Source organism: Grus americana, chromosome Z, assembly GCF_028858705.1.
Source record: "Grus americana isolate bGruAme1 chromosome Z, bGruAme1.mat, whole genome shotgun sequence".
Taxonomy (NCBI): Eukaryota; Metazoa; Chordata; class Aves; order Gruiformes; family Gruidae; genus Grus; species Grus americana.
In genome coordinates this window covers 11,142,989-11,156,718 of record NC_072891.1, presented here as the reverse complement: position 1 = coordinate 11,156,718, position 13,730 = coordinate 11,142,989, and the positions used below count along the sequence as shown (strand labels likewise).

The 13,730-nt window shown below is 53.6% G+C and overlaps 1 protein-coding gene across 4 annotated transcripts in view; it reads right to left on the bottom strand.

Moving 5' to 3' along the window:
- Positions 1–13,730, bottom strand: part of CNTFR (ciliary neurotrophic factor receptor) — a 212,140-nt gene that overhangs the window by 53,405 nt on the left and 145,005 nt on the right. For all 4 annotated transcript variants that reach the window (XM_054809877.1, XM_054809878.1, XM_054809879.1 and 1 more), the window contains one exon: positions 5,644–5,874. In XM_054809877.1, coding sequence (XP_054665852.1) covers positions 5,644–5,874 — 231 coding nt within the window. The remainder of the gene's footprint in view (positions 1–5,643; positions 5,875–13,730) is intronic.

The following is a 13,730-nucleotide window of genomic DNA, read 5'->3' as shown; positions in this document are numbered from 1 at the left end:
CACATTTGGAGGGTGAGAGGGATGAATCGCAAGGGCGGGCGCTGCTCCCTGCCAGCTGGCCCTGGTGCCAGGGAACGGTCACAGTCATGTTTAACTTGCTGCTCTCGAAATAGCCTCAGTTTACATGGCTGCGGGAAGGGATTGGATAAGTTCATAGGGGAAAAATCCATCAAAAAGGCTTTTTTAAAAAAAAAACAACCAAGCCCTGCGTCACAGATCGCTGGACATGAGCAGGGAAATAATCTGCACGCGCTGACCCCAAGTCCATGCTTCTCCATCAGCATCTGCGCCAGCGGCAGGAGCACTGGCCTGACCGGTGGCACTCTGCTCCCAGGCAGAGGCATCCTCGCTGCCGGCTGCTGGAGCCAGCCAAACCTCTGTTTTCCCAAGCCGGCATGTCGGCAGTGCCCTCCGGCAGTTTTTCCCACCAAACCCACCTACGGAGGCAGGCAGGCAGACACTAGTTGCTGGTGATGCCTTCGTCCACTGTTTAGCCCATGTGCATCATGGGATGCTCACACCTGCCCTGGTGCTCCATCCCCCTCCTGGGGAGCCGGAGGTGCATGTCTTACATGGAGAGATTGTTACCTTCTTTGTTTCATTTTTGTTTTGGATGGGCGAAAAAGACAAAAAGTTATAAAAACAACAACAAAAAGGATGCAAACTGAGTCCAACCCTCCAGTTGCAGCTGGAGCCCAGCTGGGAGAAAAGGGACTTCTAAGGCAGAGAAAAGGGAGGCTCTGATTATTTATTAGTGGCCGATGTTTGATCGTTTGCTAATCAGGCCAGAGAACACACTCGGGCTCTCCCGGCCTCCCTGCTCACATGTGGTTCCTGTTGCTTTGCCCCTTCCCCCCCTCCCTCTCTTTGGTTTTGCTTTGTTTGTTTTTCTGTTAATTTGGTTGTTTTTCCATGTCGTTTTCCGTCAAACCGCATGTTTTTCCCCCTTTCTCTCGCCAGCTGCTGCAGTGACAGACACAGAAGAAGGAGGCCAGCCCAGAGCCGCTTGCCCTCTGCCAGTCCCTTTCCCACCATCGCCTGGGAGGCAGCGATGCCCATGTGGCAGGGTTGGGGCTGACACCAGGCTACAAGCCCCAGTACTACCACTGTCATGCAGAGGGCAACTGCACTGTCTGCATCCTGACCAGTGTTCCTGCTGCTGGAGGAGATGTTGCTGTATTTTGTCTCCCACGCAGAACCCATCCCTGCCTGTATCCCAGTCCACGGGGCAGCAGCCTCGTTAGACAGTGGGCAGGGTGACGGGGGTCAGCAGCACTGGAGGCAGTGCTAGGGCATCACCAAAGCCAAGCAGAGGGGCGAAAGGAGAGGTGCGAATGGGCAGAGCTGCCGGGTCAAGATGAAGATAAGCAGGTTAAAAAGGGATGGAGGGATGGGAGCAGGACGGACGCCCACCCTGGCTGCCTCCCTCCCCTCTGCACACAAGGCCTCCCCGCTCCCATGTGCGCTCTCCGGCTTCTGGCAGCCTTTCCGCTGCGCGTTTCCACTCCTCTCTGGCCCATTAGCAGTATTTTTATAACATTCTGTAATGCACAGAGCCGTGTGCCAAACCTCAAGAGCGCATTATTTCCCAACGTCTTTGTTATATCCATCCCTGGGCCCTCTGGCCGTGCGTTTCCAAATGCAGAGATGCGGCTCGTGGGGGCAGCGGGAGCCCGGCGCCGCGCTCCTGGTACCCAGAGCCTTCGCCTCCCTCCATCCTGCTCCTGGTACTCAGCACCGGGCTCCGTCCGGGGATGCCTGGTGTGCAAAAGCCCCGGACCCGCTGCTTGCTGCTTCTGGCTATGCTCAGGCATCTGTCACTCTCCAGGCTGCAGGGCAGATGATCTGCTGGAGATAAACATGGAGCATCCTGGTTGTTCTCCTGTGCTTCACCCCACACTCAGCTGCCTGAAAAAACGAGGCAGAGTAACATGTCACGGCTCAAAGTCCCCTGGAGAAGTGCCACCTTCCTCTGGGGTGGTTTGTGCTTGGGATGCTTCACACCCTGGAGATGGGTGACTTGGGACCCTTAGGGATATGCACACCTGTGGGCCCTTCCTCCTCTCCTAGGTGGGCTCTCCATCCCTGGTCAGCCCATCCCTGGATGCACACGGTCCCCACTGTGCGTGCACTGGTGTCCCCATCTCTGCAGGGGACAAAACAGCCCGGTTACCTCTGTCATGTGCACTCCCCTGGGTGCTACTAGGTTCCTGGATGCATCCCCCACTATGTGAACCTGGGTGTCAAACCCCACCCCAAGGACCACCTGAGCCACCTGTGTCCTCCTGCCTGCCTACCTGCTGAAGCACATCAATAATACACCTTCTTTGTGCTTCTTTATTCAGTATCCTGGCCCCTCCAGCATGAAATCCCCACTCCAAAAATCCTGGGGTCCCTCTGCAGCCAGTGGCATGTCCCACTGGAGCTCCCTGCTCCTTCTGGGCCAGAGCCATTATGGGAAACACCACCAAGAGAGGTCCAAAGGCCAATGCCAAAGCTCCCCCATCCCTCCCAGCAGCTCCCCATTCAGCACAATCTGATCCCCTTTAGCCATTTCCTAAGCCGTGTTCCAACTCTCGTACTAATCCACATTTTCTCTGGTTTAACTCATAATTTCCCATGTGGCATCATAGCAAATACTTCACTGAAGTCAAGACAGATTACATCGACCGCATTTCTGGGCTTAGGAAATCACTTCCCTTATCAAAGAGAGTTATCAGGTTAATCTGGTGTGATATATCCCTGGCAAGTCGCCCTTGTATTTTTCTTCCATTTTCCATTTGTCTCCACGTCTTTAATTGCTCCCTTTTCCAAGCGCGCCCCGTGGCCCCACTGTGCTGTGGGGTCAGGCTGTCTGATCTGGGTTTTTCCTTCTCTCAAGTGCAGCAAACGTCACCTCTCCCCACAGCACTGGGTACCGCCACTGACCTCTCAGCTGCTAATGAGCCTTGCTAATGAACAGGAGATGTCCTCACCTGGGGATGAAGTGCTCCCCAAGCCTTCAATACATTGTTTTCTTTGAAGGTGCCTCCACAGCAGAGGACTGTCTTCAGGTTTTACCCTCCCTCCCTCCTCTCCCCCAGCCTGCGCTGCCCTTGCTCTCAGCATCGCCGCTCAGACCTGGTGGGGTTCATTCGGCATCGGGCTCTGCTGAGCTTACTTTAATCTCCCCTGAAACCTGGCTACAGAGCCAGCTCTGCTCTTCTCTCCTCATTTGCTCTGTATTTATATGGCTAACCCCACTTTTCATTTCCTCTGCAAGGTCTCGCTCAGCTTGACTCCTGGCAGGTCTCCCTTTATCCCTGTGCTTGCTGACCCCCATGACGGAGCTCACTTTGCCAATTGACACCCTTTCCCAGTCCTTGATGCTTCTCTGCTCTCTCCCCACATCCTTCCTGCATCACTGTCTGCCCAGGCACGCCCCTGTCTCACCTGGGGGGCAGGCTCCAGGTACCGTCGTTTATTTAATGAGATCCCCAGCACTTCTCCATGCATGGCCCCCAGCGCCTTACTCCCACTGCCATCATCTTTCTTGTTGCCCCAGTAAGAGGGGAAAATGCAGGCACAGGCTTGTTTTCATTTAACTTCCCATGCAATTGAAACAAAACGAGTCCAAGATCCCTCAGATCCCAGGTTTGGGCTCCCAGCGTGCTCAGCTGCAGCAGGGATGCTACCACAGGGCCATGCTGCAAACCTCCAGCAATCCACCCATCTCCATCCCCTCCTGGGATGCTCCCAAACCTGCTTCTCTGCAGCAGCCCACATATCTCCAGGGAATCAATCATGTCCTGCAGAGGCAGGAAAGTTGGGGGGGATGCAGGCAGGGGCTGGGGGTGGCAGCACTGGGAAAAGAAACCTCGTGAAGAACATTAAATTAAAATCCAGGCAATTAAATTAATTGCTACTAAAAGTGTCTCACCTGATTAGTTCCTTGCATACTTAATTGTGTTAACACCACCGGGCAGTTGCTTATTTATTTGCGCCCTCTCTCCTGGGGCTGGTGGCCCCCACAGTGTCCCACTAGGCTCCTGAGCTGCCCAGTGTGCAGGGAGGCTGTGAACCTCCAGCAAATAGGAACACACGGTAAAAGGAAACAGCAGAATTTGGGCTCTAAAGCTGAGCAGTCCCCACGGGTCCCTGAGCAAATTGACAGGGATTACTATTAGTGAGGCGCTTAGCAGATGGAAGAGCCATTGCAAAGTCACCGCGATGCCACAGCTGCAGAGGAGGTGGTTGGAGGGTGCAGCCCCCTCCTGGTACTCTCATTTCCTCCGACCTGGGCTGCAGCCCTCCATGCACTGGCGTGGCCTGGGACCTCTCCCCAGATGGGATTTGGTGAGCACGTGCCCAAGCAGAGGACCTGCACAGCCTCCTGCTGCTGCTGCCAATCCTGCACCCAGCTCCTGCCTTCCCTGCCTCCAAACTACCCGTGAACAACTTCTCAGCCTGACAGGGTGGTTGAGAGGTCCGTAACTCATCTGCCACTGCCTTTTTGTCTGCCATGATCCCAGCCTTGATACCTACTTGCTGACTGCTCGCCTCTCCTCCTTCTCATGTTGCCTTTCAGCTTCTTCCAGCACCCCTTCCCCCTTGGCCCACGTGCTAGGATCCCTCCCAGCAGACACTAAACCATGAGTTGGACACTGTGCAGCATCCCTGAAACCTGGATTTCTTCAGATGCAGCAAGCCCCTCCTTTCCTGGTTTGCAGGGCTTATGCAGGCCACGGCTGGTCCTCTTGCAACCCTCTGCCCCTGAACCACTGTCTAGGATGGAAACACCACCCTAGCTCTGATTCAAAGTGTGGAAGGTGAAACAAGGAGCAGAGAAAGGCTCTGCCACGTCCTTCAAACCTGGGAACGTACAGCCACTGACACGACACATCCCGAGCCGGTGGGGCTCCCAGCTGGTGCTTCACAGCATCCTCCGCAGCAGTTACCATCCCACAGCCAGCTACGCCGGCTGGTGCTCCCAGACACCCACCACTGCCGGTTGCAGACGCCGTACTGTGAAACACACAGTTGTTATCAGCTGTACAAACACAGCAGCCCACCAAACACACAGCTGCTATCAGCTCTCAGCATCATGTGAAATATAGCACAACTCTTATCTCCCGCGTCAAGACCTGTGAATCGGCGCATCTCGCACTTAAGATATGCAAAATGCTGGGAAACGTGCAGCTGCCTTCCAACACGCCCGTGCACAGAGGCTCCTGCAAACACACAGCAACTGCCACCACCTTTTGGCTGCTCCTCTGAAACAACCATGTTGCAGTAACCCCAGCCAGGACTTCTCCTTCCTGGCTGCAATCCCCTCTGACAGCTCAGCCCCAACTCTTTCCGCCTGCAGAGACAGTGGTTGTGGCACTGGGCTGGATAGAGAAGCAACAGCCCTTCCCAAATTATTCCTCGGGCATCATTTAATCTACCAGCTTTGATGCAAAGTTTGTGGCAGGAGGGGTTGATTCCAGCATCCTGCTGCTGGCGTTAGTATGCCACAGGCAGCTCGTATGGCAGGGTGCAGCAGGCAACCATATGTATGGAAAGTATGGGGGTTGGCATGGCAGCAGGGGTCTGTGAGGAGTCAATATGGGAGCAGACAGCGTGACTCTGTCCCCCTTCAATGTCACATGCTGGGGTACTCACGTCCCACCCTCAGGTAGGTCTGGTACTTGAGGTGCCAGGACGAGCCCTCGTAGCAGGAGTACTGGCCGCTCTGCGTCAGGTTGACGTTCTTCAGGATCAGGTAGGACCCATTCAGGTGGGACTCATCAATGTCAGTGCCATTGGCTGTCCAGGTCACGGCTGCATCCCAGTCCATGGAGCCACACTTCATGGTCACGTCTGCTCCTACCCGCTCGTACTGGATGTGGCTGTCTGTGGGGAGGAAAAGAAGAAAAACAGGTGAGCTCAGAGCCCCATCAGCACGGCTGCCTTGGAAATAGGATCTTACCATCACATCTAGGAAGCGAGAGAAGGACTAGGGCATGACTGACACTGTGTTGATGGCCAGGGAAGCCCAGCTTCTCCTCCTGGACCTGATAATGATTTATTTTAACCTTAGACTAGAGTGGATCAGCTGGCAAAGACCAGGGGATCAGGACTCAAGACCACCTCCATCTCATAGGATTCTTTCCTCTGATCTTTACCTTGGAGGACACATGTCAGGGCTGCATGTACGGCTCACCAGCCAAATGTCCCACAGCACGGCCAGACGCTCACACCAGCGAGTCATTGCCACTCCTGTATCTACGTGACTTGTTGCAGAATGCAAACCAAATGTATATATCAGAAACTCCTGGCAGAGAGATGACAGAGCCCCAGGACTTGTCACCAGCAAACCTGAGTTATTTACTAGCGGAGGTGGGAAGCAGGCAGCTGCCTTTGCAATTCTCTGCCCAGGAAATCAAGTGGGAGGATTGCAACCTACCTGTGCTGGGCTTTGGAAAGGGGCAGCTGCTTGGTGCATGCTATGCTGTTCGTCTCCCTGCCTGGCTTTTCTTCTCTCTCTATAATAACATGATGCCATGCTGAGCTGCTTGATTTAGCATCTTGCGAGTGGGGCAATACAGCTCATTGGGCACCAGCCGCCTAATTGAATTTTCTCAGGTTTCTGGACAGGAGCTCGAGCTGACATTCATTAATGATCCTTAGCAACTGAATCTTTCCCATGTTGCTACACTGGCTGTGTGGAGCTGCGTGTGGCAAGGATAAAATGTGTGTGTGTGTGTGTGCATGACATGGGGTGAAGCAGGACAGGTGGATGAGCAGGGGATGAGGTTCCTTCAAGGCTTCATCAAGCCTTTGTGCACAGACAAGGGGGGTTCAGTTCTCAAAATACTCCTGGGTTTCGAAAACACATTTGACAAGGTGCCTCCCAAGGAAACCAAGCAGCCCTGACACACAAGGAAAGTCCTTGCAAAGATTTATAGCAGCTAAAGGTCAAGAGACCAAAGGTGAGAACAAGCAGTCAGACGTGGCAGTAGAAGACGTCACCAGTGAAGTTCGACAGAGATCAGAGCCGGATCAGAGCTGCCCAACATCCTCGTAACTCACAGGGAAAAGGGGGTTGAGGCAGCGAGAGGAGACAGCGTGCTGCTGAGGCTGTCAGGGCAGCCAAATTACAGCTGGGTGCAAGAGCGCTCCAGAAGGACATCATGGTACAGACCTGCCAGGCGGTAACATCGTGTCGATAAATGCATAGGGATGCACATGGGGAAAATCAAGCCTTGCTTCACCTACCACTCATAGCTCCAAATGAGCTGCAGCCTCCACGGAAACATATCTTGGAGTTACCACATTCACTTCCCCGAAAACATCAGCTCAGTGGTGACCAAAAATGCAAACCCAACACTAGGAATTATTCAGAAAGGGATTGAGAAGAAAATGGAAAGCACTGTATCCTTAAAGGAATGCACAAATCTGTCCCTGTGCCATTAGAAGGACAGTTCAGCAGAAAACGGAGCAGAGAGAGGAAACGGGGAAAAGCACAGGCTGGAAACAACTCCTGCGTAAGGATGGCTTAACAGACTCGATCCCTTCATCTGTAAAAGGAGACAACCGAGTGGAGACGTGACAGACACCCAAGCAATGACGAGTGACACAGAGAGGATGAACAGAGAAGGACTGCTTGCTGTTCCTCCTAATAAAATAATTAAGGGGAAATAAATGAAAACAAGCAAAAGAAAGCGCTTTTTCACACAAAGTGTGATTATAGAAACCCATTTCCATCAGATGCTGTGGATGTCAACATTTTTGGGAAAACAGTGATTAAATGAATCCATAGCAGAGGACACCACCCAGGGTGGAAGAACACTGAGCTGCGCAGTGAGCCCGGGGAGGCTGCAGGCACCTGATGGTGGGGAGGGACAGGAAAAGCACCCCAGTGCTTGTCCTGCTCCTTTCTCCCTTTCAAGACATCATCTCCTGGGTGCTGTTGATAGGTGGGACCACATGGCATGATCCAGCCATTCCTTGTGTGAAAGCCCAGAGCCTGAGCCCATCTGCAAAAGACAGAGCCCCAAGGCAAAGCTGGCCCTGGAGGAGCTGCTGGCAGGTCTGACAACTCCTGCAGATGATCTGACAGGACACCTACTTCTAACAGGGAAAGAGCACCTTTGGGGATGTTATCCTTGCTGGGAAAGGGGGTGCTAAGAACAGATGGGGAAGAATTGAGGTGCAGTGAGTAAGATGCTGGTGAGATGCCTCAGGATCATCTCAGCCATGGGTGGGGACCTTTGAGAAACTGCGCTGATCAGACAAGTGTGTTTCAAGTGTCTTAAAAAAGCTTAAAGCACATACTGACAGGCAGAATGAGGGGAGAATATCTAAGCTGAGATGTCTGTGCGAGGAAGGGTAGCTGGAATGGGCCCAGATAAACAGGCAGAAAGGCAGAAGTGTGGAAGATGGATGGGTGGATGGATGGATGAATGAATGCATGTGATTGCAGACAGACGGACAGATGGCTGGATGGGCACAGATGGGATGGAGGGAAGCGTATGAAGATGAAAGGATGGATGACTATGCAAGTGAATGGATGGATGGGCATATATGAGGATGCAGAGACGTGTAAGAGGATGGAGGCATAAACATAAAAGGAGCTCGCTGGCTGCATATGTGGATGGAGGGATGGATGGACAGATGGGTGTGTAGGTGGAGGGAGGGATGGAAGGACGGGGGTTGGGTGGATGGTTGGCTGTTTGGATGACTGTGGAGATGGATGGAAGGACAGATGGATGGATGGATGGATGGACAGATGACTAGGCAGATGGGCGGATGGATAGATACAGAGTTAAGAGCCCTAGCATCTTACTCAAGTTCTCCTCTAATTTCTTCTATTGCATAAAGTAAAGACATTTTCTCTTCCCCTTTCCTGCTGGCCTACAAAAGGCCATTGACCCTCCTGGTCTTACACTTGGGGATCTGTTCGGCAGAGGCACTGGGGACGCTGCACCATCCACCAGCCTTGCACGGAGAAAGGCTAATTGCAGCGATGGGCCCACAGACCTGCCTACCTTGCCTGGCTCCTGCCTGCCCAGTGTCTAGCCCCAGGGAAGGTTTGAGAGTGGGGGAAAGCGCTGGGGTGCCCAGCTCTGCTTCTCAGGACTGTGGCTGAGAGATTCTCTGTAGCTGGCGGCAGCAGGACTAAGCTGGGAAGGGGAAAAAGGCACCTTGAATTATTTCCTATTTGTCCTTAAACACAGTGCAAACATGTTGGCATTCATCCAGAAGGGCTGAGGGAGCCATTCCTGGAAGACAGGTCTTTGAAAGCAATGCTCCGTTCCAAGGCAATGATTTAAGGCCCCTGACAAAGGAGAAACCCAAAGCACAGCTTCGCAGGAGGCATTTCTCCCAGCCAGGTTTGCTGAGGCTCTTACTGGAGCCGAGCCAGGTCCCCACGTCCCTCCTGCCCCATGCCAGCCGTAGGAGTCCCACCCAACCGCACCACGTGAACACATGGCAGCCCCACTGGCAGGTGTCACCTCTCTTTGGGAAGGGGCACCATGGGCACAGCCGTCCCACATCCCCCGCCACGCTGGAGCAGCCCTGTTTTCTGCTGCGGACACCAGTTCTGCCTTAGGATGGGGACGGGCAAGGGTGACCAGAGCTTTTACTGGCAGCCCCTACTTCCTGTACGCTGGGTCTGGGCAGGACCCCCTACCCAGCCCACCCAGAGCCTCACGGCTCCCTCAGGCAGGGAAAGGACAGAGGTTTCTCCATCCTCCCGGTCATCACGTCATTGGTAACACATGGGATTGATGGCCTGTGCTGCAGGGCCAGCCCTGCTGGATGGACATCAACTGGTGGCATGGGCAGAACGAAGCCAACAGCTGCAGCTCAGGAGGTTCAGGCTGGACATGGAGGAAAATTTATTCTCCAGGAGGGTGGTGCAGCGCTGGGACAGGCACCCACAGTGAGGGGGAATCTCCATCCTTGGAGGTTGTCAAGGCCCTGTTGACAAAGCCATGGCTGATCTGGTCTACTGTTGAGGATGGTCCTTTTCTGAGTGGGACGCTGGACTAGATGCCTTCAAAGATCCCTTCCCACCAACATTGCTGTGATCACTGGCTAGAAGTGATACGCAGAGATGCTGCTCTGCCCCTACACCATCTTGCTTTTCCAAAGTATGGCTGCTTTTTGGGTTGGGTGACAGCATGAAGGTGAAGCACACATGATGGAGAAGTTGTGATGCTGCATTCCAACCAGCAACATGCTTCTGAGCATCTAACCACATCAAGGGTCACATCCTCTGCCACAGCACAGCATGCCAGCACAGGCACAGCATGGCTTATGACAAAGTCCCAGAGCTGAAGAGGAGCTGTGGTGATGCATAACAAGGGCAGAAATTATGGCTTTATTCACAGCCCTGAAAAGCTGCAATGGAGGGAAGATGGGAGCCACCCACGGGACAGACACACACAGGTCCCATTGGTGGACCTAGGGCAGCTTGGTGAATTGAGCTGTGAGCTGCTTTGCTGTCCTCCTAGCGATGACGAGTGACAACTTAATGGTATGATCTGTGCAACTGCAACACAACAGGGACCGATGGGACAGCAGTCCAGCAGAGACACATGGTAGGAAGATGAGACAAAGCGGCTGAGATGTGGGGTTTGTGTGAACATGTTTGATGCTTCCCAAGCCCATCCTGCTCAGCTGGAGATCCTCAACAGAAACATCATCCTCATTTTCCTTCTTAATGAATCTTGACCTGCATCGAGACTGCAAAGACAACAACACAGGGAAATCCTGCAAACCCGAGGGCTACCCTATCATGCACCGTGCTGAGGAGCAAAACTCCTCTCGGGACCCTTCATCTCCAATAGCTGTTCTCCCTCTCTTCCCACCGAGGCTCCCACCCTGCCAGCATGGGCAGCTGCCAGGACGAGCGTGCCGCTGGGCACTGCGCTGTGCAGCATGCGTGAAACCACACCATGGATGTGGCCCCAGGGGTCTGTGCCCAGACACCCAAGGGGTCTTTTGAACAGCGAGCAGAGGAAGTAGAGAAGATGTTTTACATTCCCGGCACCGGCGCTCACCGCAGCCCCTCAATGGGGGTCTTTGTGCCAGGGCATGTTGCAAGCCAACCTCCAGCACACACACGTGGGGGCCAAAACCGCCCTCACTGTCACAGCAATTTGCAGGCAGACTGGGCCAACTGTTCCCTCCGGAGCCCTCTGCTCAAACGCACCGTGGGGTTGTGGCTGGCATAAGCAGAGAGCGAGCAAAAGGGAGGCACTTGCAGCATTTCAGGGGACAGATACAAGCACTCTTCTCCTTTGCATGATGCACAGTCTCTGGCTCTGCCCCTCTTTTGCAGATGGGGAAACCGAGGCAGCGAGAAAGGCTTCCTGCTTCCCTGCTTCCCTCGACAGGACATAGAGCCCTTCTGCAGAGAATTACATAGGTGCCTTTGGACAGAGAGGCCCTCACACCACCCAGTTAGCCTTTGTACCTCCCTACCACAACTAAGCAGCTAGCCATGAATAATTATCTTAGCGGGTAATTAGCTCTCTGTGTATGTATTCATCAATTATATATTTAATATTTACACAGTGCTGAGGCTATGCTGAGAGCTTTCCAAGTGAGAAACCGGTGAGGTCTCGCACCCTGCAACTTCCTGCGGTAAATGAGATGATTAAGCCCATAGGAGATGAGTGGGGACCCTCAGAGGGTGAGCAGGGTGAGGGAAAAGAGCCTGGCCAGTGTGGGGAGGGAAGGAGGCGAGTGCTGATCCCCACCTCGGCTGGGCCACCGCTGCAAGAGCCACAAGCACCTCTGCTCAGGTCCGTCCCAGGCTGCCCTGCCTCCTCACAGTGATGTCGCATGTGTCGGTGCCCAGGGAGGAGGTGGGTTGGCCATACCCCTCATCTTTCCTGCATGGAGCGGGACATTCCTGGCCATTAGGTCTGGGTATCACAGATTGGTGGCACAACCCTGTGGCTTTTCTCCTGCTCCATCACCTGTGATGGCCAGCATGAGCATCACTGAGCATGCCCAAGGGATGCTGGTGGCTCTGCTTCCATCTGCAGCTTCACAGCCCTGAGGTCTGCCCTTCCTGAGATGAAACAGCCTCTGGCACTGCAGAGGGTTTCCTGACACCAGCTTCCCAAAGCACATCCCATCCTTAATCTCCTCACATCTATTCCCTCTGGTGCTGCTTGGTCTTTGCACAGCTTTTGTTGCCAGCAGAAACCTTCCCTTCAAGGAGAAGGAATTTCATGCTTAAGGAGGCAGTTCTTACACGAGTGATTTAAAACTAGATACATCTTTGTAAGGAAACAGGCATAATTAAGTGTCATCGATGTAGCCAAAGATATAGACGGTTGCAAGTTAATTTTGTCCATTAATGAAGAATTGCAGCAAGCAGAGCCCGCATTTGTTGCTCTACTTTGGTAAATCTCTGGAGTCAGCAGCTTTGCTCTCTTGACAAGAAAAAATAATTAGCAAGAAACTTTAATTAAGAGATAACAGATGGGTGCTAACGGACTTGTACTCAATCACTCCACGATAGCCTGTAAGCAGACCTCAGTTTACTTCAGGGGTGTTGTAAAGGAGGCACTTTGTCCCTCCAACATGCTCAGCTCAGGGTAAGTTCCAGTGCAGGAGAGCCTTTTCTCTCAGCCTGGACATGACCACAAAATGTCCTCCCATGAGGGTCAGCAAAGCCCTGCTACCCCTGAAGAAGCTCTCCTCCAGCTTTGCTGCAGCCTGACCTCCCACCACTGCTCTGCAGCTGAGCACACCTCCTTCTGCAGCTACACCCCAAATCCAGCTGGGGATATTCCTCATCAGGTAAAAAGGGCCTTCATGGCCCTTCTAGCTGCTCAGCTGCAAAAAGCTGATGCTTCTTCCATGAAACTTAATGTAAGTATCTACTGGGACTTTCTGAGGATGAAGGAACACTTTTGCAATCAAAAATGTCATTGTCACAAATGATAATTCATGTCACAGGCTCCCTCCTCAACCTGATACTCCAGCAGTGGGGAGGTGTGATACCTGCTCTGCTACTGGCTTGGCATGCAGTCCCCAGGACCGAGCTCCAGGTGGCACAGTCGAGATGGTGGCACTTGTATGGCTGGTGCATGGGGGCCCAGAAGGCTACGCAGTGGCAGAGCATAAGCACACTCCTGTGGAGAAAACACAGCGCTAAACCCAGCGGGAAACCGCAGAACAGAGACCCACTGCTGGAAGCAGAAGCAAGACAAGCTCGCAGCAGAAGTGAGGGCCAAGTCCGTGCTGCAGCACTGGCTCAGCCCCAAGGGATGCAGCAGCTCCCCGTGCCTTGTGGGCTGCGGTCCCACGCTGAGCCCTGGCTGGGAGACATGGTAGCAGGACGGGGGAAGCTGCCTTAGTAGACGAGTAACTTCAGCGTCATTCTTCTGCTTGTATCACATGAGACATCAGAACGGCTGAACCAAGCGCTTGGGCCCATCTGAGCAGGATCTCACCAGGGCAGAGGGCTCCCTCCCCATGACAGGACAGGATGGCTATGTCTGTGTCTTGTACTGGTCTTGGTGTATCTTCAGAAGGCCCACAACAGAGCCTCTCCTGCAGCTTTTTGGACTTGCCAAACCACATCAGCCCAGAGCATCATGCTGGCAGTGCTCCTCGCTGCAAGCCAGGAGGGCTCCATGTCAGGGGCAGCCTTGTTTCCCCACGTGCCATCACACCCATCTCTTGTACCGCAGTGTGCTGCCCTGACACCAACTCATGCCCAGGCACAGGGGACAATC